This window comes from Arvicanthis niloticus, chromosome 4 (genome assembly GCF_011762505.2).
Source record: "Arvicanthis niloticus isolate mArvNil1 chromosome 4, mArvNil1.pat.X, whole genome shotgun sequence".
In the NCBI taxonomy this organism is placed as follows: Eukaryota; Metazoa; Chordata; class Mammalia; order Rodentia; family Muridae; genus Arvicanthis; species Arvicanthis niloticus.
In genome coordinates, this window is record NC_047661.1 from 10,572,153 (window position 1) to 10,594,272 (window position 22,120).

Genomic DNA, 22,120 nt, shown 5'->3' on the forward strand with positions numbered 1-22,120 from the left:
AGTGATAAAGAGGGATCTTTTAGGGTCATATAAATGGTCATCCTGTTTGCCCAAGACCATTTGTTGAAGATGTTGCCTGCGTCTAGCATGAATTTCTGGCTTCTTTATTAAATATCAAGTGTCCACTGGTGTGTAGATTCCTTTATGGGGTTTCAGTTTAAATATATTGATTCTTGTGTTTTCTTTTGTGCCAATATCATGGTGATTTTTTTATTAATATAGTATTACAGTACAATTTGGAATTGAGGTTGATGATACCTCTGTACTTCTCCCCTTTGCCTCTGAGAAGGTACTCCTCCACCCACCCCTGTCACCTATTTACCCACCTGCACCTCACCCCAATGACCCTGGCATCCCCTTTTCCTGTGGCATCAAGTCTCTACAGGATTAGGCACATCCTCTCCCACTTAGGCAAGACAAGGCAGTCCTCTGCTATATATGTGACTGGGGCCACAGAGAAGTCCATGTATGCCCTTTGGTTGGTGACTTAGTCTCTGGGAGCTCCGAGGGGTCCAGGTTAGATGATACTTTTGTTCTTCCTGTAGGGTTGCAATCTCCTTCAACTCCATCAATCTTTCTTCTAACTCTTCTATTGGGTCAGTTCCTGACCTCAGTTCAATGGTAGGCTGCACCAGTCTTAGTCAGCTGCTGGTAAGCTGTAAGCATTTTCTGGTGTGATTTTGCATCTCATTTTTCTACTTTACTGTTTTAAACAAATACCCTATTGAGCACAGAGGAAACAGAGAAGGTGAGTAACACTGGGAAGCCCTAAACATGTAAAACAAAACTTTGCCAATAACAGATGGGAAGAATAAGAAAGTCTAAAATGTGAAAAGGGTATCTCCATAGTGTGTTCTCTATCTTACTGACTCCAAGACTGTATGCTATGGTTTTAATATTTTAGAGTAACATACAACAATATTTAAAATAGGGATGATTTTAGGGATGGAATTAGGACAAAGTGTCTGTTTCTGTTTCTTTCTCTCTTCTATCTCTCCTCCCTCATTAGTTAATTTCCAGTCTTCCTTTCTACTTCCTTCACCCTTCCATGCTCCCTTCATTCCTTTTCTACCCATTCTTTCATTTTATTCTGCTTCGTTCTTCTCTTTATCTTTTATGTTCTTTTTAAAATGTATATAGCAATATTTAATTTAAAAAAAACAAATTCTCAGTTCCTCTATGCTACAAAGTGAATATGAACAATTGGGAATTATTGCAAGAAGTATGTTACAATTAGAAGCAGCAAAATAAAGTCAGTCATAACACATGGTGTCACTGGTTATGATTTGATAGTTTTCAATATCTAATGATAATAACACTGCAATAATAGTAAGAGAATGCCTTTGTGATTAGTTAAATGTGAGCAACATGATTTCTAAATTATGCAGTTAATTTTAGACAAAATAGGAAGGTTCATTGACACACTTACATTTAATTTCAAGCCGTGAGATGTGATTAAGTACTAAGAATGCAATGTGAAATATTCATATATATATATATATATATATATATATATATTAAGTTTACTCACTTTAATTTTTAATAAACATTTAAATGTATTTATTTAATTAAAATAAAATACATAGTTATATTATTTCTTGTGCAAGTGTTTTTTAGGTATGTCTGTGGCATGTGCTTGTTATGGTACGCATGTAGAGGGCAAAGTATGCCAAATGGGAGTTAATTCTCTTCTTTTTGCATGTGAGTCCTGAGAATCTAACCCAGGTGATTATTCATTGTACCAAGTTTCTGCAAACACAGGACTATCTTGCTAGCCCTCTGAATTCCTTCTTGAAGGCTGATTTCTAAGTGGTATAATGACACAGTTTAATATCATGTCATAAGTTATGATTGAAGATATATTTAAGTCAAAATATGTCTTATAGATACAGAATATTGGTCTAAGTCACTTAAAACATAGTTTAAGTTGATGTAATATGGAAAGCATTCTGAAAAACATCTATCTTACTTAGCCTTCAAATGAGTTAGACCACTGCTCTTATTTTGTGCTTACTTCTGAGCATGTTTTTTTATTTCAAATGAAAGCATTCTCTAATCCTATAATTACAAATTATGGAGGCATTGGTCCCTTGTAATTACTTCTGAGAACTGAGTGTGAAGTGCCCACTAAATTATTCAGTGAATAAAATACATCTTTGCTAAGGAGGAAGATAATGTTCGCCTTTTATTTTTCTTCATTAAATACTGGCAAAGATTCTTTTGAGGTAAAAGAGAAGCAAGTTTCCCTTCAAATGCAGAATCACACTAAACTTACCAGTGACACCATTTAGATAAGTCAAAAGATATTCTAAAGTTGCCACTGAAATGGTCCAGGTTCCCTTTTATAGGGAAAAAGATATATTTTGAAAGTTTCAATAGAAAAAAATGTATTTCTTTCCTTTCATAAATTCTCAGCCCAATTGCTACAACTCACATAAAGCATAACTCTTTGCTCATTGCTACATACAGTATAACTGAAATATTATATCAACAAAAGGAAAGATTCCACTCATCAAAGAGGCTTGAGAGTCCCCCAAACAACATGGGCTCTTACCGTTGTTCTTAGTTATTCTTAGAACTAGATAAGATCCTCACTGCTGAAGGCAAAACATAGCTTGATTTCATGAAATAGAAAATTCAAGCTGGAAAATATCAAGCAGTCTCCTGTTTAGCTGCTAGCTTTTATAGTACCAAAATATGCTACAAATATTTATGGGAATGAAATGTTATCAATGGTTTTACCAGCTTTGAACTCCATGAACAAGATTCATTTTTGAGGCAAGATATAGCTATATCAGTAGCATGAAATTAGGAAAAATTACAACTGGACAGGCAAGGTAAATCACTGGTCTTCTATAAAAACAGCAAGTGTTCTTCAGTACTGAGCCACTAATCTATCACCTTAACTTGAAATTTTAAAATCATTTTTTCTTATAAAATACAAAATGTATAGATTCAGATAAGATGGAGATATCATCAATTACTAAATCTATGCTGTCACATCTTTTAACTAGTATAGTGAGTACTTTAGACTCACACATATTTGTGAGGTATGCACACAAGCTAAGACTGTCTCAGAGAACTATTCCAATAAGGATTATCAGAGAAGACTTCTGCATAAAATAGTTGTAACACCAATTGTTAGCAAAGCATCACCCTTTACTGATTCACTAGTGCTCATTCATTCCAGCCAGACACAGATCTTGCCCTCTCCAGACTCTGCTTCATCCTTCTAGCCTAGTGTGCAGCAGCATCTGGACATCATAAGAGGGAGAAAGCAGAAGACATGGAAACACACATACCAGTCGTCATTACTTTCTATACCACTTCTATTTAAAAGTATGCATTGGGTTCACCTCTACAAATGTGGATATTTTTTCAGAATAGGACAAGATGCATATACTGTCTTACATATCATTCTTCTCTAATTAGAAAAAAATGGTTGAGAAAGATTTCTGCAACTATATGTGACTGTTTTAAAGCATTTATTCCACTTTGAAAGATTATCTACCAAAAATAATATCATTGATTTATATATATACTTTTATAGCTGTATCCAGCTGTGCATGGTCTGACACAGACTTAAGTATAAGTGCATGCTCAGTTTGCTAGCTCTGGGCTTGCTCTTCAGTTCAGAGGAGCCTTGTGGGAACCTAAGACCATTCTGCCTCTCCCAAGGAAACCTTTAGCAGCCCCAAACTAACAAACTTGGAACCTGGCCTGACCAATCCCATCCTAGTAAAATGTGCCCACTTTCACAGTTGGTCTACTTGGGATGTCCTGCAGAGGCAGATCTACCTACCATTCTAATTTGTCTGCCTGGAACACAGACTGCAGGGTTGGATCTACCACCATCCCAGTTGAATCTGACTGGGACATTACAGAGTGGGCTCTGCCTGAGTCACAGCCAGCAGAGACAGGTACCCTGACACTCATTGTCCGGTCCATGGCTCCCTACAGACAACTTCTCAAGAAGTCCTGCTGCCCTCACAATCATCCAGCTAACTCTATGGGAAAACTAGATGCCTAGAGGATAACAGAAGGGGGAAGAAAATAATCATAGAAGGTAAAGAGAGGGAGGGATCTGGGAGGAAGAGGAGAGGAGAGGTAAAAGGGGAGCAAGATAAGGTGCGAGAGAACACAAGAAGATGGGGGGGGGAGTAAAGAGGGTCAGGAAATTGAATGGAGGTGTGTAGCAGTGGGGGACAAGAATCTGGGAGTAGCCACTAGAAAATCCCAGATACCAGGGACCCAAGAAGTTTTCAGAACCCATCATGAATGACATTAGCCAAAAAAACCAACAAATGAGAGAGAAAACCTGTAGAGACCATATCCAGTGGATAGGCATGGCTCCTCATTGAGGGATGGAGATATCCACCCATCTCAAAAATATTAATTCAAAATTGCTCCTGTCAAAAGAATATACAGGGACAACGAGTGGAGCAGAGACAGAAAAAAGAGCCATCCAGAGACTGCCTCACCTAGGAATTCAACCTATGCACATATACCAAACCTAGACACTATTGCCAATGCCAATAAGTGCTTGCTGACAGGAGCTTGGTATAGCTCTCCCCTGAGAGGCTGTGTCAGAAGCTGACCAATGAAGATGTGGATGCTCACAGCCAAACATCGAACTAAGTGCAGGGAGCTCCAATGGAGAAGTTAAAGGAAGAACTGAAGGAGCAGAAGGGGTAAACAACCTCACATGAAGAGCAATAATATCAACCAACCAGACCCCCAAATGCTCTCAGGGACTAAACTACCAAGCAAAGAACACATGGAAGGACCCATGGCTCCAGCTGAATATGTAGCAGAGGATTACCTTATCTGGCATCAACGGGAGGAGAGGCCCTTGGTCCCGTGGAACCTCAATGAGGCAGCATGGGTGAATGCTAGGGTGCTGAGGCAGGAGGGGGTAGGTGGGTAGGTGAGCACCCTCATAGATGCAGAGGGGACAGTTGAGGGAATAGGGGGGGGTTAACTGGGAAGAGGAATAACATTTGAAATGTAAATAAATAAAATAACCAATTTTAAAAAGAACACATTCAAAAATAACACATACATACACACACATATACACGTTCAATCACCACCAACATCAAAATAACAGGAAGTAATAATCATTGGTAATTAATATTTCTCAATATCAATAAAAAGACATAGGCTAACATAATGGATACATAAACAGAATCCATTATTCTGCTGTATAGAAGAAACACATTTCAGCAAGAAATAGTCATTATCTCAACATAACAAATAGTCATTATATCAACACGAAGGGCTGGAGAAAGGTTTCCCAAGCAAATATACCCAAGAAAGAAGCTGAAGTAGCTACTCTAGTATCTAATAAAATGTACTTTAACCTGAAAGAAGTCAAGGAGACAGGAAAGGATAGGTCATACTCAAGTAAAAATTCACAAAGAGGATATCTTAATTCTGAACATCTATGCCTCAAATGTAAGGGTACTCACACTCATAAAAGAAAATTTAATAAAGCTTAAATTACATATTAAACCTTACACATTAATAGTGGGAGACCTTAGCATCCCACTCTTAACAATGGACCAGTTGTTCATTGACATAGAAAGTAAACAGAGAAATAATGAAACTAATGGAGGTTATGATTCAAATGGACCTACTAGACATCTATATAACATTTCACACAAATAAAAAGAATAAACCTTTTTCTCAGCATCTCACAGAACCTTCTCCAAAATTGACCTTATAGTCAGTTACAAAGCAAGCCTCAACAGATATAAAAAGACTGAAATAACTACACTCATCTTATAAGATAACCATGGATTAATGCGAGACTTCAACAGCAGCAGAAATAACAGAAAGCCTACAAACTCATGGAAACTGAACAATTCTTTACTCATAATCACTAGACGAGGGAAGAAATTTTAAAAAAAAAAGATATTAAAGACTTTCAAGAATTCAAAAATAAATGAATGTACAACAACCCAAACTCATTGGACACAATGAAAGAAGTGCTAAAAGGAAATTTCATATCACCAAGTGCCTTCATAAATATATCAGAGAGTTCTCATATTAACAATTTAAAAATCCATTTAAAGGCTCTAGAAAGGAAAAACAAACTAACAAACAAAAGACACCCAGGAAGAGTAGAAAGGAAGGATGTAATCAAATATAAGGCTAAAAATCTATCAATTAGAAACACAGAGAATAATGCACATAATTAATGAAAGCTGGTTCTTTGAAAATATCAACAAAATAGATAAACGCTTAGCCAAAGTAAAAGGCAGAGAGTCAGCATGCAAATTAACAAAATAAGAAATGAAAAGGGAGACATGACAATGGACACTGAGGAAACCCAGAGAATCATTAGGTTTTTCTTAAAAAGTCTGTACACCACAAAACTGGAAAATATAAATGAAATAAATTATTTTCTAGATAGATGCCATATACCAAAGCTAAATCAAGATCACGTAAATCATATAAATAGTCTTATAACCCCAAAGTAAACAGAAGCAGTCATAAAACGTCTCTTAATTAAAGAATGTCTTGCGCCAGATGGTTTTAGTGAAGAATTCTACCAGACTTACAAAGAAGAGCTAATATCAATACTCCACAAATTATTGCACCAAGTAGGAACAAAAGGAACATTGCCATGTTAACTTTATAATACAACAGGCACTCTGATTTCTAAACCACGCAAAGGTGCAACAAAAAAAGAGAATGTCAGATCAATTTCCCTTATGAGCATTGATATAAAAATACTCAATAAAATACTTGCAAACTGAATCCAAGAACATTTCAAAGACATCATCCATCATGGTCAAGTATACCTCATCTCAGAGATTCAGGGGTAGATTAACATAGGAAAATCCATCAACATTATCTACTATATAATCAAACTGAAAGAAGAAAAACCACATGATCATCTCATTAGATGCAGAAAAAGACATATGATATATCCAAAATGATCTTCCCTTCATTACAGAAGTCTTGGAGAGATCAGAAATACAAAGGGCCATACCTAAACAAAGAGCAAGCCAGTAGCTAACCTCAAGTTAAATAGAGGAAAACTTAAAGCATTCTCAATAAAATAAGAGACAGGACAAGGCTCTCCATATATCTTCAATATAGTACTCTCCCCATATCTCTTCAATATAGTACTAGAAGTACCTTACAGTGATTGCCAGGATCTAGAAACAACCCAGATGTCTGAAAAGGAAGAATGGATACAGAAAATATGGTTTATTTATGAAATGGAGTACTATTTGGCTGTTACAAACATGGAAATGGTGGGTGCTTGGAACCAACCATCAAACTGAACTCAGGAAACATGGTAGGGGAGCTGGCAAAAGGACTGAGGAGCAGAGGGTGATTGCAACCCCATTGGAAGAAATATATAGGCTGGTCTGACTACCCAGTTTTCTCAAAGTCTAGACCACCAACCAAGAAGTGTACCTGAAGGGAATCCATGGCTCCAGATACATATGAGCAGAGGATGGCCTTGCCTGACAGCAACTGGATGGGAAGCCCTTCTTGATCTCAGGGAGATTTGATGCCCCAGAGTAGGGGGATGCTGGAATGGTGGGATCTGAGAGTGTGGGTGTGTGGGTGGGGGAGAACTCTAATACAGGCAAATGGGAGGGGCAAGGGCAGATGTGGGATGGGGTGGTGGCGGGGTAACTGGGAAGTGGGATATCATTTGAGATGTAAACTAATATAATGATTTAAAAAAAGAAAGGATGAGGATATCATGAGTTTTACAGGTAAATAGATGAAACTGGAAAACATCATCCTGAGTGAGGTAACTCAGATACAAAAGGATATGGATGGTATATACTCACTAATAAGTGGATATTAGGCAACGAAATACAGAATAGCTAGGATACAATCCACAGAACTCAAAAGGTTGATAGGCAGAAAGGCCACAGTGAGGATGCTTCAGTCTTATTTGGGAGGGGAAGAAAGCAATTACCACAAGAGGCAGAGGGAGGGAGGGATCTAGGTGGGAGAAGGGATCACAAAAGGAAAAGGAAAATATGATCAGGTATGGGGGTGGAAATGGGAGAGAAGCTAGCCCTGAGTGCCAGCAGAATGAATGGAGATATGTAACTTCAAGGAGGAGGAAGGGGGACTGTCTAGAAAGGACCAGAGACCTGGGAGGTAAGAGACTCTCAGAACTCAAAGTGAGTTAGATGAAATGCCCAAGGGTAAGGAGATGGTACTTGTAGTGTCCACCTCCAGTAGAAAGATAGGGCATCAAATGGAGGGCATGGAGTTGCCATCCCAGTCAAAAACTCTGATCCAGAATTATGTGTAAAAGAACTGCAGGGAAAAATAATTTCAGAAGAGACAAAGGGAAAGGATCCCAAACTTGGGATCCATCTCAAGGAGAGTCTCCAAGACTGATGGTACAGTGTGTTTACAGACATGGGCCTAGCATGGCTGCCCTCCAAGAGGCCCAACAAGCAGCTGACTGAGACAGATGCTGATACTTACACCCAGCCATTGGCCTGAAGTCCTGGACCCCTGTGGTTGAATTAGGGAAAGATTGAAAGATGAGGAGGAGGCTGTCTCCTTAGGAAGACCAGCAGTCTCAACTAACCTAGACCCCAGAGATCTCTCAGACAATGAGTAAGCCACCAACCAGGCAGCATACACAAGCTGGTCCTAGTCCTCAGACACATATACAGCAACGGACTGCTTGTTCTGTCTTGAGTGAGAAAAAAAAAAGGGGGGATTAACCCTTGAGAGACTTGAGGCCCCAGGAGTAGGAAGGCCTGGTGGGGGATGGGGTTGGGACATCCTCTTGGAGACAGAGGGAAATAGGAATGTGATGGAAAACTGTGTGAAGGAGGTTAATGACTAGACTGTAAAGTTTTTTTAATTAAAAAATAAATGTCCACTATCCTTAGTCATCAGGGAAATGCAAATTATAATGACTCTGAGATTCCATCTTACAACCATCACAATGGCTAAGATCAAAACTCAAAAGACAGGACATGCTGTGCTGGTGAGGTTATGGAGCAAAGGCAGAACTCCTTCACTGCTGATGTAAATGGAAACCACTTTGGAAATCATTTTTGTGGTTTCTTAGGAGATTTGGAATAGTTCTACCCCTGCTGAGTATATACCCAAAAGATCCTCTGCTATCCCACAAGGACACTTGTTCACCTCTGTTCATAGCATGTTTATGTTTATTTGTAATAGCAAGAAAGTAGATACAACCTAGATGTATGTTAACTGAAGAGTTCATACAGAAAATGTAGTATATATACACAATGCAATACTTCTCAGCCATTAAAAGCAAGGCCATTATGAATTATGCAGGCAAATTGATGAAACTAGAAAATACCATCCTGAATGAGGTAAACCAGACCCAAAAGGATATGCATGGAATGCACTCACTTTTAAGTGGATATTAGCCATAAAGTTCAGGATAACCATGCAATAATCAACAGACCTCAAAATACAAAACAACAAGAAGGGCCCAAGAGAGGATGGTTGAATCTATCTCAGAAGGGGAAACAAAATAGACATAGGAAGTGGATGGAAGGTGGGTACTGGGTGGAAGAGGAGTTGGGGAGAGGAGTGGATCAGAGGTATGGAAGATCATATATATAAGGAAGACAGGAGAGAGAGAGAAGGAAGATCAGCAGTCGGGGGTGGGAGTAGGGCAATCTCTATGGCATGCCAGACACCTGGGATGGGGTTAAGCCCCAGAGGATCTATAGGGACAAGTCTAGCTGAGGCTCCTAGCAGTAAGAGATATAGATCCTCAAGTGGCTATCGTCTATAGCCAGGCACAACTCCCAGTGGTGAAATAAGGACAGCAACCCACCCACAAAATCTTTGACTCAAAATGTATTCTGCCTGCAAGATATGCTGGAAAAAAAAGATAGAACAGAGACTGAGGAAATGGCCAACCCATGACTATCCCAAATTAAGACCCATATCATAGGCAAGAAACAATCTCCGAAACTGTTAATGATACTCTGTTATGCTTGTACACAGGAACCTAGCAGAAATGTCCTCTGAGTATCTCCACACAGCAACCAATGGAAACAGATGCAAAGACTCACAGCCAAACCTTAGATGGAGCTTGGAGAGTCTTATAGAAGAGTTGGGAGAAAGATTAAGGAGCACAAAAAGGACTGGGACTCCACAAGAAGACCAGCAGAGGCAACTAAACTGAACCCTTGTGGGCTCCCAGAGACTGAATCACCAAACAGTGAGCTTGGGCTGGACATAGTCCACCTCCCCCCACAGCAGATGAGCAGGTTGGTCTTCATGAGGGTCACCTAGCAACTGGAGCATTGGCTGTCTATGAGCTTGTGCCTTTAAATGGACTGCCATATTTGGCTTAAGCGATTTGAGGATGAACCTAGTTCCAAAGAGACTTGATATACAGAGGGGCTGGGGTTGTGTTAGTGAGGGTGTGTGACATCCAGGGTGGGGCTTTTGCTTCCAAAGAGAAGAGGAAGTTGGAATACAGGGAGACTTTGCATCAAGGGTACTGGGAGGAAAGGATGAACTGATGGGTTGTAAAGTGGATAAATAAGTAAATTTTAAAAATAAGTATAGTTTCCCTCCTTTATTATTCTCCCCAACCCCCATTTGTTTGTATGACACATGGAGACCATGCTAGCCTCAAACTCAAAGATACACCTGCATCTGCCTTCAGAGTTCTGGGATTAAATTTGATGTCACTGTGCCTGGCCTCATTTTTCTTACTAGGTCATCCAACAGTTTCCATGGAAATATTTTTAGGTTTGAGAATTAGCAAAACCTTTTAAGATTGGATAAGAAAAAGTCTAATTTATCCCCAGAACAAGGTGCTCCCTGTGACATAAACACAATGACCATTCTTTCTAAACAGAAATAGACGATGAAGGAACAGCCAGCATTCCAAACTATATATTCTAGCAGGACATTTTCCTGCTACATTGCATTTGCAATGGAACTTGGTGATTGGGCATTAGAAGAGGTAGGTGGAATGAGGAGTTGGGAGGAAAAGAAGGGGGAGGAGGAAAGAGTGGAGAGGAGAGAGGAAGCAACATGGAGGAAGAACCATGGATCTCTAGCAGTCCCGGGTAGCAATTTCTATCAAAAGGTTAGACATTGGGTAATAATTCTAATTGGTTGGGCATCTTGTGTATTAAGTATTTGTTGATATATAAATCCGTTGGATAATCTTTAAGCATTAAGAGTCTTCATTCTACTGGGAACTGCAATCATGGCAGGTATTGTCTGAGGCTTAGCAGAGAACCCTGAAGGTGATGGGGTTGGCCCTAGATCCATGTTTTGGGGCATGGTCACTATGGAGCCTACTAACAGAGACAGCAGCCATGATAACTTCTCATGGGCACCAGGGCTGATGCTTCTAGCTAGCCAGAGCTGAGGTCAGAGCAGGAACAGAGGGAACATGGTGGCTGCCATGGAACAAGCTGGACCAAGCACCAATTTTTTAAGACTTTCCAATTTCAATACATTATGCTAGATCCTTATATAGCATTTATTTTGAACTGCTTTAATTATAGAAACCCATCTAGTGGATAAGTGTTAATAAAGTTCAATTTAAATGAACATAAATAAAAATTCTGTAACTTTTTAGCCTATTATATTTAATTAGATTCCAGAGTACAGGCAGTAACTGTAAAGTTTCAGTTAAAAAAATTAATCACAGAAGAGTATAAGTCAATTATGTTTAAGATAGATACATGAAGGCATTAGCCAGTTTTGACAACAGATTGGAAATTTCACATATATCCTAAGATAAGGAAGCTCAAGTTCTCTTTGTCAGTGTTTTAGATTAGATGTCAACCTTTATATAAGGTATGCTTCTTGATTAGGAGTTTACAGATTCATTCCCCAATTTAAGATATATCCCACTTATGTAAAATGAGCACCAATAACTTTTTCATAAAGATCTCAATTATTCTCTCTCTCTCTCTCTCTCTCTCTCTCTCTCTCTCTCTCTCTCTCTCTCTCTCTCTCTCTCTCCCTCTCTCTCTCTAACAGCACAAGCAATTTATTTATGCTATCACCAAACAAGAGCATATGGACTAACCTTATACAACAGTGGTAATTTTCCTAATTTCAGGAGTGCAATTTGATTGGTAATATTTTTCGACTTTGTAATTCGTTTTAAATCATCCATGGTTCCATAACTCACATCGATGATGTCAGCCTGAAAAGGGAGAAAATGTAAAAAACAGATAAAGCCTTATAGTAAATGTAATGGCTGTCACCCAGTTGTTTGTGGCAACTCAAATCTTCCAAAGCAAATTAATTTTATCTCTCATTCTGTCCTAATTTTTAGTTTCTAATTTGACAGTGATAAAATGATGCCTCTGACCACAAGGATAAATCTTAGTTATTGCTTGTCTTAGTCAGGGTTTTTATTCCTGAACAAAACATCATGACCAAGAAGCAAGGTGGGGAAGAAAGGGTTTATTCAGCTTACACTTCCACATTGCTGTTTATCATACAGGGAGATCAGGACTTGTACTTACACATGGTAGAAACCTGAAGGCAGGAATGGATGCAGAAACCATGGAGGAATGCTGCTTACTGCCTTGCATCAGCTGGCTTGTTCAGCTTGATTTCTTATAGAACTACCAGCCCAAGGATGGCACCACCCTCAATGGGCTGAGCCCTCTATGTTTGATTACTAATTGATAAATTGCCTTACAGCTAGATCTCATGGAGGCATTTACTCAACTGAAGCTCCTTTCTCTGTGATAACTCCAGCTTGTGTCAAGTTGAAACAAAAACAGCCAGTACAACTGACACTTTGTCAACTTGACGCACAAACACATCACTATTAACCTTCAACACTTACTTTCTTTTTCATCCTCAAGATTCAAGTAACTTTAAAACTCCCGCAGTCTTTACAAATTTATACATATTAAAATTTCAATCTCCTTAAAATATTTCATCTCTTTTGAAATTCAAAGTCTTTTTACAATTAAAAGTCTCTTAACTGTGGGTTCCACTAAAAAACTTTCTTCCTTTAAGAGATAAAAATCAGGGCACAGTCACAATCAAAAGCAAAATCTAAATCTAACTGTACAATGTCTGGGATCCACTCAGGAACTTCTGGGCTCCTCCAAGGTTTTGGGTCACTTCTCCAGCTCTGCCTTTCATTGCACACAGCTTGTTTCCTAGGCTCCAGCTTCCTGTACTACACTGCTGCTGCTGTCCTTGGTGGTCATCTCATGGTACCGGCAACTTGAAAACATTGGCTATCTTCCACTGCAACTAGGATTCACCAGTAGCCTCTCATAGGCTCTCTTCAGGTGCCAAGCCTCAACTCCTTTGCATGACCCCTTCAGTCCTGAGCCATCAACTGCTACTGAGGCTGCACCTTCACCAAAGGCATTCCATGGCCTCTCAGAGTGCTGAGCCTCAACTGCTCTTCACCTCAATAATGCTGGTCTTTTCTTAGGAACCACTAATTTCTTAGCTCCAGCTAACCAGCATTAATAGTCCCAGTCATGCAAAGGTTTTGCTTTAGTAGTTCTGGTACCTTGTTAATCACAGCTGATTCTCCAGCCCTAGCTAACCAAAACCACAGAATCTTCACAATCAAAAACACCAATGGCTCTGATACACTTGAAAATATAACTTACCTTCTAAGATATTGCATAGTTATTTAAATTCAAGCCACAGGAACTAACAATGTATGTTGAATAATTGGAGAAAATAGTGTTGAAACGGAAATTTTCTAGTCATAGAAATTTAAACTATGCACACAGGCATGCACATACAGGGAATGTAATTGTTATAACACTGCTGTTAGAATTGTTTTTTTACTATAATTTTCTTCTTAAAAATAGTATTAAATCGATTCCTTAATATAATTTTGAGTTTATAGATATTATGAATAAATATTGATCTATAATCATATGAATAAATGTTGATCTCTAATCTTAAGAGCCTGATTAAATAAAGGATCACATAATATTAATGACTATACTGCAAAAAGAAAATTCATATTTTTATTTCAAATTAGTAAGCTATACATTAATTATTTGAGATTCAACAGCAGCACTTGAAAACAGACTACTAATCTATTGGTCACATTAATGTATGCATTTGTCATATTTGGAAATGGTTGAGGGAAAAGTATGCAGTTTCGGGTGGATAAAAGCCCATGGTGCTTTCATATATGTGTGTGTGTGTGTGTGTGTGTGTGTGTGTGTGTGTGTATGACACAACAATCATGAAAAATGTTACATTATTGAATAATCTATAGAAAATACAATCAGTTCTTTACTTCATGTTAAATACAAGTCAGACTGAAGATGTTGGTATTATAAGAGATTTTCTTTTCACAGCAATTTCTCAGCACAAAGCTATACAAATCAGTCTTAGCTAATATGTATTGAGGCTATATTCTAAATACTAATAAGTTCAGTAGTCTCAGTTTTTTTGATGATTTGGTAGTTTGATAAATACATCTATTTGTTTTTGAAGATTTCTTTGAGCATGTTATTTCTGAAGGTCTTTCCTACATACTTAGAAGAAAAATGAAAACCATAACTAACAAAATTATTGAATTGTTCCGATGCTCAAATCAATATATAATGAGATGCTAAAATGCCAAACCATTTCTTTCCACCTGTGTTTATTGCCACACTGACTCTCTTTTGACTGTATTTCTATTATCATGCAAGAAAATCATCTACTAGACCACCAGGAACACAGTATTCAATTTAAGTCCCAAATCTTATATTTAAGTTTGATGAAGTCTAATTTTATATTTAAGCTTGATTGAGTAACACTTATTTTAGCCCATGGTTGACCACTCTGTAGTCACAATTTAAAAAAAATCTCAGTTCTTGGGCCTTCAGTTTTATTTTATTTTCTATTCATAATTTTGAAGACATTTCCTGTCACAATTATTAATATTTGTCATACTAAACAGGTTTGAAGATTAACACAGCATGATTAATATAATCATTTTGAATTTTTTAATTCTTGAAATAAAGTTTTGATATATTTCTAACTTTTTCAGTTAAGACTGCCTACATTCTGCCAAATAACAATAATTGTTAATGCTAGTTCAATATTTTCCAAGCATCAGGCAGTTTATATGTTTTTAGGATTATAACTGTCAATTTTGATCCTGACATTAACAAGGTCAATAAGGAGAAGGAGACCCAGTGATTCCTAATTTGTACAGCTGATAAGCTAGAGTCAGAAGACTCTAGCAGCCTGTGGTGCAGGTGGTAATAAATATGTCAATAACAATATATCTTATGCACAGTCAATGTATGGTTGAGAACAAGCTTCTCCATATAATTTTATTGTATGGATTGTCACCTGAGCAAAAATTAAAACTTATATAAGAAAATCAAAACCCATTCCTAAAATGTCTAGGTCTATGAACAAATCCCCTGCCTCAAAAGCAGAATATATCAGATTAAAATATTAACTGTGGTTCTTTTTGTCTGAGTAAGCCTAGTTTCAAAGAAGACACAAAATGTTTTCATAAAAATAAACTAAAAGCCATATTTTTTGTATACAAAATTAATTACATGTGGCAAGACCTCCTGACCAATGTCTCTATTCCTGTGATGGTAGTATTGTTGCTATTTTTATTTTATTGAAACATAAATGTCATTTTATTCCCTGATGCTAAAGATACACATGCTAAATTATTTATACATCCATTTTAATGTGTATTTCACATCCGACAATACAACTCTCCTTAGGACCCTTTGACTGACCCACCTGTCATTATTATGGAGTAACAATGTCACCTTTCTAGTGCATGATGATTTACAAAGGATTTGCAAAGCACACCATCCATCATGCTGGCACTAAGTGGGTTTTCAGAGTAAATAGGAGTTATCATGAGTGCTCTTTAGATGGTTACCAGAAAGTACAAATTGGAAGCTTATACAAAACAGTACTATGATGAATGGAGATGACAGCTCGTCAAAGTAAAGAGGAACTCCTCTGCAAATAACCTTGTCAAAAGCAAAAGTTGTGGGGAGCATTGCTGGCAGTCAAAATAGAATAATTTAAAAACTTGTTAATGGCTCTGCCTCATAGAAATTCATGAACACAAAACATATTGAAAAATCAGGAAGAAGTTATGTCTGAATCAGCATAATCATCAACTGAATATAGATATGAATTGGTCAGAGACACACAGAAAACACCACTTCCCTACAAGTTATTGGATGTGAGTTTCAGAGTAATAACAATCCTTTAGCACACAGATGTAAAGTGTATGTACATGTTCTGTGTAACATACAGTGGCCAGGTAGAACAGTTTTAGTTTTGAATATCCTAATACCAACATTTGAGTTTTAAAAATATAAAGTCACAGGTACATACTTTCTTCATATATCTTATACACTCTGCACAACATATTTATATTTAGTATTAAAATACCTTTTTTCAATGTCTTTACCTAAGTCACAAGATTTTTTTTTAATTAAGGTCTTGAAACAAAGATTTTAAGATCTAGAAACAAACGATACCCTATATATATATATGTATAGAGATAGATAGAGATAGAGATAGATAGATATGTTTATATCATGTCTGCAACTGCATTTAACCCTTCAACAATACCTTCAGTTGAAGTTATATTTCAAAGGAGTACATATCTATATCTGATTCTGTCTTCAATTTCTCCTTTTTAATTATTGTTTTTTTTTTCAAAAACTTCTTTACTAGAATTGGGAGCTAAAATAACTTTTAAAATGATAAATTGGTCCTAAGTAATCTTCATAGACTTTGGTGAAATTGAACAAATGTTTGGAAAAACATAGTTTATTTTATGAAATAAAGAAAATATCTAACACACAATACTGGTGAGATAAATATGTACAAAATTCTGAGCTGTCTGAATTCAGGTCTGTGGAATGTACTGTCTAATGTCTTTCCAGTCTTCCTGGAGATCCAGGTTAAGAGAAAATTACTTTTCAATTTCCCCATGTTCAGAAAATCATCAGTGTTTGTCAGGAGAAATTGAAAAACAATTTGGTAAGAGTGAGTCCAAAGATTCACTAGTCTTGTTTTGTTGTTCTCCTCAGGATTAGGGTTTCTTTTATTTATTTATTTATTTATTTATTTATTTATTTATTTATTAGCTTTTATTTATTTATTTTTGGTAGGTGGGCAATGGGAATGATTTGAATGTACTTGAGCCAAACAGAATGTTGGTAAGGCCAGAGAAACACAGTGGTATATGTGAGTGCTTGGATGGTAAGATGTCTCATACTGCCCTAAGCTCATGGCTTCTGAGCCAAGACAAGGGTGCAGGCTCTTTCCCTGTATTTTCATTGATATAAAATGTGTTACCATTATTGCTAGAAAACTTATGTATTGATGAAACAAGTTATGAGCTTTAGGATAAAAATATTATACTCACACACACACAATTAAATTTAATTAGTAGTAGAAACTCTTCAACTTTGTGCTGGTTATATGAAATTCTACTAAAAGTCAAATTCTACCAACATAGAATAGGAGTCTGATGTAATGAATGTCTAGTACACGCTTCCCCACAAACCTCAGCAACCGCAAAGATCATAAAAGTAGGTTAGGTTGTTATATCACAAACATTGGTTATTCTATTTTCTTAAGTAATTTTATAAAATACCTTTAAATTGTTTAAATATTCCATGTTTGCTTATAATTAATTATAAAGAATATATATATAATCAATAAAAACACAGCACAATTCCATCCTTGTCCAATTAGTTCACAATTTTGAAAAATGACTAAGTATGTCTGATAAAATTATACTTCAAACTGAGGCAGAATAGCTGCTATATAAAACAAAATATGCCATTATATTTAACTTGCATGTTGGGTGCACTCTGGGTCATGCATTGTTCCACAGGCTTCACATAAACTAGTTCTTTTAATTCTCACAGTGGTCTTCAAGTGGAGCAGAAGTGATGCTTCCCATAAAGCTAAGAAGCTCAGCGTCATAGAAGAGGCAGAAAACAGTGGCTAACTGCAGCATGAATTTTAACTTATTACATGACTCTAGACATTCTTCTCTTTAACCAGGAAGCCAAAATCACTACCAAATCTAGCTACCATGAAAGGTGGAGGCAGAATCCACACCTGACTCCTCTTCACACATTTCCAAGCATGAATACAGGCAAGCTGTATTTGAAATCCTAAGTGTGTGAATAATCGCATCAATTTTCCTCTTCATTTCTTATGTGCATAAACAATCTCAAAGTGCAGTCCTTGCCACTTCTATTCTCTCCCTACGTATCAAAATATTCAAATTTGCCTCTTCAAAACCATAAATGAGTTTCTCTTGAAAGATATGAGCTGAAGAAAATGTGAGTAACTCAGTTGCACCTTCAACACCTTTGAATTTAATTCTTCTAACATGTTTTCACTTTCAAAACTTGACAAGCAAAGATTCAGGCACTTCCCTTCTATCTTCCCTGCTCTCTGGCATTGCTATACGGAATATATTTAATGGCTACTTTTGTATGCTGTATCTTGCCAGTTAGCTCAATTTAGACGAAATCTGTTGTTTTCTAATTCCATTTCACTGGAAATGACAGAGACAAATGGTCAAATTACCTGGAGAGTTCCTTTGGCAGAATAGGCCGCATATGAGTAGAACAGATCTTGGCTGTGGCCTCTTCTGGCTTCTTCTCTGCAAGGTTGGCCATCAGGATAAAAGCACTGGCCAGTGCTGCTCACAGTGATGGTGCTTGGAGAGGGCCCGGGAAAATCCAGTAACACTGAATAGTTTATAAACTGTATATCTTCCAAGCCCAATTCAATCCAGTGACTCTTAATCTTCTTTGAAATTTCCATGTCATCCTCACTGTCATAGAGTTGTAGCAAATGTCTGAAAAAATGTAAAAGCACATTTTAAAAATATAGAGAGAAAGTCTTTTTAATTTGGAGATGTGACTGTTCATAAGTGAGTTTTATTAATAGCTGTTGTGGGATCTTGAAGGATAAATGTGACAAGATCTGACCTTAAGATATTTATGGAGTGACAGATCTGAGGTGCAGGAAGGGGGATCATACTAAATCAAGGCAGGATGAATTTATGTTTTCAAGTATATTACAAAGACTGAGCAATGACAACCAGGGCTCTTATGACTTCCCAGTCTTATATTAACATTAACAAAATCCATATACAACCACTTCCAAAAAAAACTATAATGTTTATTGAGATAGGTTATCTATTCACAGAAAAGACATGGGAATTTAAAGAAAGCAATTTCATCTAATTTTTTCCTTTTGGGGATGAACTGAAAATGTGTACCTCTTATGATTTTATCTTTTCCTAAGTACTTAACATTTTTCTTTTATATGAAATTGCCTTTTTTCATATACATATTTATATGAACTTTTTTATTAAACAACTTCAAAAATGAGCAAGAAGCCTACACTAGAAACTGCAGGTATGTCTCTTGGCACAGCTTGAAAGCTGGCCAGAGCAAGAAGATAGAGCAAGAAACCATTATGAAGCCCTCTCCCGTGCCTTCACTTTTATGTGTGAGTGGTGTGTATATGTGTGGATGCATGTGTGCATGACTGAGCAAGGGTATGTATAGATGTGTGCATGCGTGCATGTGTGTGTGTGTGCTTGCATGCATGTGTAGAGGCTAGACAAGGCTCTAAGTTGTCTGCCTTACTTAATGTCTGTTCCATTCATTGAGAGTGTTCTGACATTTATCAGGCTCTCTTGCTGAACTGTTAGCTCTCTGATTAGGACTAATGTCACTAGCCAACCTCCTCCCAGACATTATCTGTCTCAGGCTCCTGAGTGCTGGAACTGTGTGAGCCATCAGAATAATTGCAACTGTCTCCTGGACCCAGCTCCACTGTGGTGGTTTTTTTTTTTTTTTCATTATTACTTCATAACATCTCACAGCATAGCATACAGCATGCCCTGCTTCTTCCTCTACAAGGACATCTTGACCCTGTACTTTCCTTCTTCCTGGATGAATATTAAAGTTTTGGTCTAAGATGCCTCTGATAGGCTCATATGTTTGAGTACTTGTTTTTTAGAGGTATAGGAGACCAAGAAACTTTAGGAGCTTGGATGACCTTGGCTACTTATGGTGGTCCTTGAGAGATCATCTCACACTATTAACAGAATAGCTTTCTGCTTCTTTATTGACCAAGAGATATGAAAATTACACTTCAAATTTCCCATCATGGAATGAGCCTCTCGTGTTCACATGCCTTCCTAACATGACAGACTAGGTTCTTTGAAACTGTGAACCAAGGTTATATCTACTTTGAATTGTTACTGTCACATATTGAATCACAGGAAGAAAAAAATAAATAGACAGTGCATAGCTATTGAAATAAGCCTTTAATTCTAATGCATAGGTTGTGGAGGGCATTCCATGGAAACTAAAGGTTAGATCACAGGTAAAAATTACTCATTAATCCACTTAATGCCCCCAAAAAAGAGGGCAGAAGGAAGATTAGTTTTCCAAGTGTATAAGACAGAGCTAGAAGAAGGCTTCTGTAAGGAGACAGGTTCATCTCAAAGATTGTAGACAACTGAATCTTAGACTTTTCAGCTCTAAAATTCTGAAAATAAATATCTGTTGTTTGTAAATTGCCCAATTTAAAGGATTTTGCTATAGTCATTTGAGTGGAATATGACAATTAACAAATTACTGATTACTAAGAAGGTGCATAAAATTAAACAAGTTGTCTTAAACCTGCTCCCACAGGTTAATGCTAATAAATTTTTCCACCACCCAATTCCTCCAAGAGCTCAAAAACTATGAAATAGTCCTTGGTTTTGGCCTAATGCTAAAAATTATGTCATGAGCAACTGGACATTGTATCTTCCTACCTCTTACCATTCTAAGATTTTAATTATTGTTTAGAGGTGACCTTCAGAAAATAGTTGATGAAATAATAAAAACCAATGCTAGTTGTTTTTATAAATGGGTTTAAAAGTTCTTCCTGATGCCCTGTTGCTGAGAGATGCTCTTTGAAATAGTATTGAACCTTATCACACACTCTGATATGTTCATTAAAACAATCATATGATCTATTAAAAATGAGCATACACTAAAAGAATTTTTCTCATATAACAAAATGGTACTATTAACAGGATACATTAAAATCTGTAGATATTTTGTAATTCATTTTGTCATCCTCTTGTTTCTGGTTTTAACATCTAATTAAAAAGGCAATGCAATGTTAATAGATTAGTGTTCCTCTCAGGAATATCTTTTTGTCTAATTTTGTCAAGATATTATACAAACCTCATAGATAGAAAGTATTTTTCTTTTGATTTCTTCTCTGAGAGAGATCAAATAAGATTAGAATATTTGAAGAATATTAGCTTTAAACTAAAAATGGTATGTAACTGATGTCTTATTATGGAAGAACTATGACCTGCTTGATCAATACCAGTAATACTACGTGGTTTTTCTTTTTTGGTTCCTCTTTGAACCACAGGCCTTTCATTACTCTGTCCCACTTGCTATCAATCCTCAGAGTTACAGGCTGCGGCATATCACTTGCACAGCACCCTTTCCTACAGTGGCTTCCTGTCTTACTTTCCTTTACGGATCTGTCAGTTCAACATAACAGTCTTTTATAAGAAACTCATTGTAACATGTATTCACATGAGTAAATAAGCATATGAAGTGTATTTGTATTTTTTGAATGTCAGCTTCAAAATACCATCCCATGTGGGCCAATGAGGTTTCTCACCTTGGCACTACACACACACTTGTGTACCCCAGGACTCATGTGGTAGAAAATAAGAACACAATCTTACAAGTTGTTACCTGACCTCTAGTCATCACCATGGCCATGATACACACACACACACACACACACACACACACACACACTCACACACACACACACACACACACAAACACATAGATAAAGGAACATCATTGCTCCACAAATAATGCATACAATTCCAAGGAGCCAAGTTCTTTATGTTTGATTTTTTGTTGGACCCTGTGATTCTACTTTATGCTTACCAGAATGTCTAAGATCAAAAACTTATGTGACAATGCATGCTGGCAAAAAAAGAAGAACACTCCTCCATTGTTGGTGGGATAGCAAACTGGTACAGCCACTCTGGAAATAACTCCCCCCCACACACACACACTCTGAGGGTTCCTTGGAAAATTGGAATTAG

The 22,120-nt window shown here is 37.1% G+C and overlaps 1 protein-coding gene across 1 annotated transcript in view; it reads right to left on the reverse strand.

Annotated features, from left to right (window-relative positions):
- The window catches only part of Naaladl2 (N-acetylated alpha-linked acidic dipeptidase like 2), an 808,912-nt gene that overhangs the window by 475,083 nt on the left and 311,709 nt on the right, over window positions 1–22,120 (reverse strand). The window contains 2 exon segments of the mRNA XM_034499893.2: window positions 12,047–12,166; window positions 18,553–18,826. Coding sequence (XP_034355784.2) covers window positions 12,047–12,166; window positions 18,553–18,826 — 394 coding nt within the window.